Genomic DNA, 930 nt, shown 5'->3' on the forward strand with positions numbered 1-930 from the left:
GGGGGGGGGGGGGGGGGGGGGGGTTGTGGCGGGTGGCTGTAGTCCCAGCTACTTGGGAGGCTGAGGCAAGAGAATTGCTTAAACTCAAGAGTTGGAAGTTGCTGTGAGCTCTAACACTACGGCACTCTACCGAGGACGACATGGTGAGACTCTGTCTCAAAAAAACCCCAAGTAGACTGATGTGGGGACAGACGAATGGGTTGCGATGGGCAGGTTTTAGTTAAGTAGTTCAGACACCTAGGAGAAGAGAAATAGTGAATCATGGATCTGACTGGTGGTTGGAAAGGCAGGGTGGCTTCTAGTGTGGGCAGGCAGCAGCCCGGAGGGAAGAGAACCCACCTTTGGGTGCCACGTTACTGGAGGCAGATCCTGGCATCTGCACTCAGGGCTCCTGCTCTGCCCTTCCCCAATCCAGGAAGAGCTAGAGTTCTGTGAAAAGCTGCTACAGACCTGCTTTTCCAGCCCAACGGATGACAGCATGGATCGGTGAAACCAGGGGCTTCTTGTCCCCTCATCTCTGGGAACCCCAGGCCTCCTCTCTCCCTCTCCACCCATGAGGCCCTCTCCCAAGGAATCGCAGGGCTTCATTAGTGACTGGGCCAGGGGCATGCCAGGCATCTCTGCACAGCCCCCTGGAGGGGCACTGAGAAAGGCACCAGCTCCTTGGACCCCACCACCCATGCTCTCTCTCTCATCCCTTCTCATGTCTGCACTGTTCCCCCAATAAAGGTGTTTCTCCTCCTCCTCCACTGCTGCTTTTGTTACCTCCTCTGGAGGATGCATAGGGAGGGTGGGAAGAACACTGGGCTTAGGGGACCTAATCCGGGAGTCACTAAAGGAATAAAAAAAAAGTTGCTATTATCATCCTCAGAGTTGTTGTGTCCTTTAATCTTCCTGGCCTTCCCTGAAAGGGAATACGGGGAAGATCTT

The 930-nt window shown here is 54.7% G+C and overlaps 1 protein-coding gene across 4 annotated transcripts in view; it reads left to right on the forward strand.

Annotated features, from left to right (window-relative positions):
- The window catches only part of HSPBP1 (HSPA (Hsp70) binding protein 1), a 17,273-nt gene extending 16,413 nt beyond the window's left edge, over nucleotides 1-860 (forward strand). For 3 of the 4 annotated variants that reach the window (XM_012813457.1, XM_023508672.1, XM_023508671.1), the window contains one exon: nucleotides 416-758. In XM_012813457.1, the coding sequence (XP_012668911.1) occupies nucleotides 416-490 (75 nt within the window). In that variant the 3' untranslated portion in view covers nucleotides 491-758. Of the gene's footprint in view, nucleotides 1-415 lie in introns of all 4 variants that reach the window. The other variant, XM_003802911.2, reaches the window with a different exon arrangement.
- The last annotated feature ends 70 nt before the right edge of the window (nucleotides 861-930 follow it).

The sequence above is a fragment of the Otolemur garnettii genome, unplaced genomic scaffold (genome assembly GCF_000181295.1).
Source record: "Otolemur garnettii isolate 467f Iridium unplaced genomic scaffold, OtoGar3 scaffold00264, whole genome shotgun sequence".
NCBI classification, from domain to species: Eukaryota; Metazoa; Chordata; class Mammalia; order Primates; family Galagidae; genus Otolemur; species Otolemur garnettii.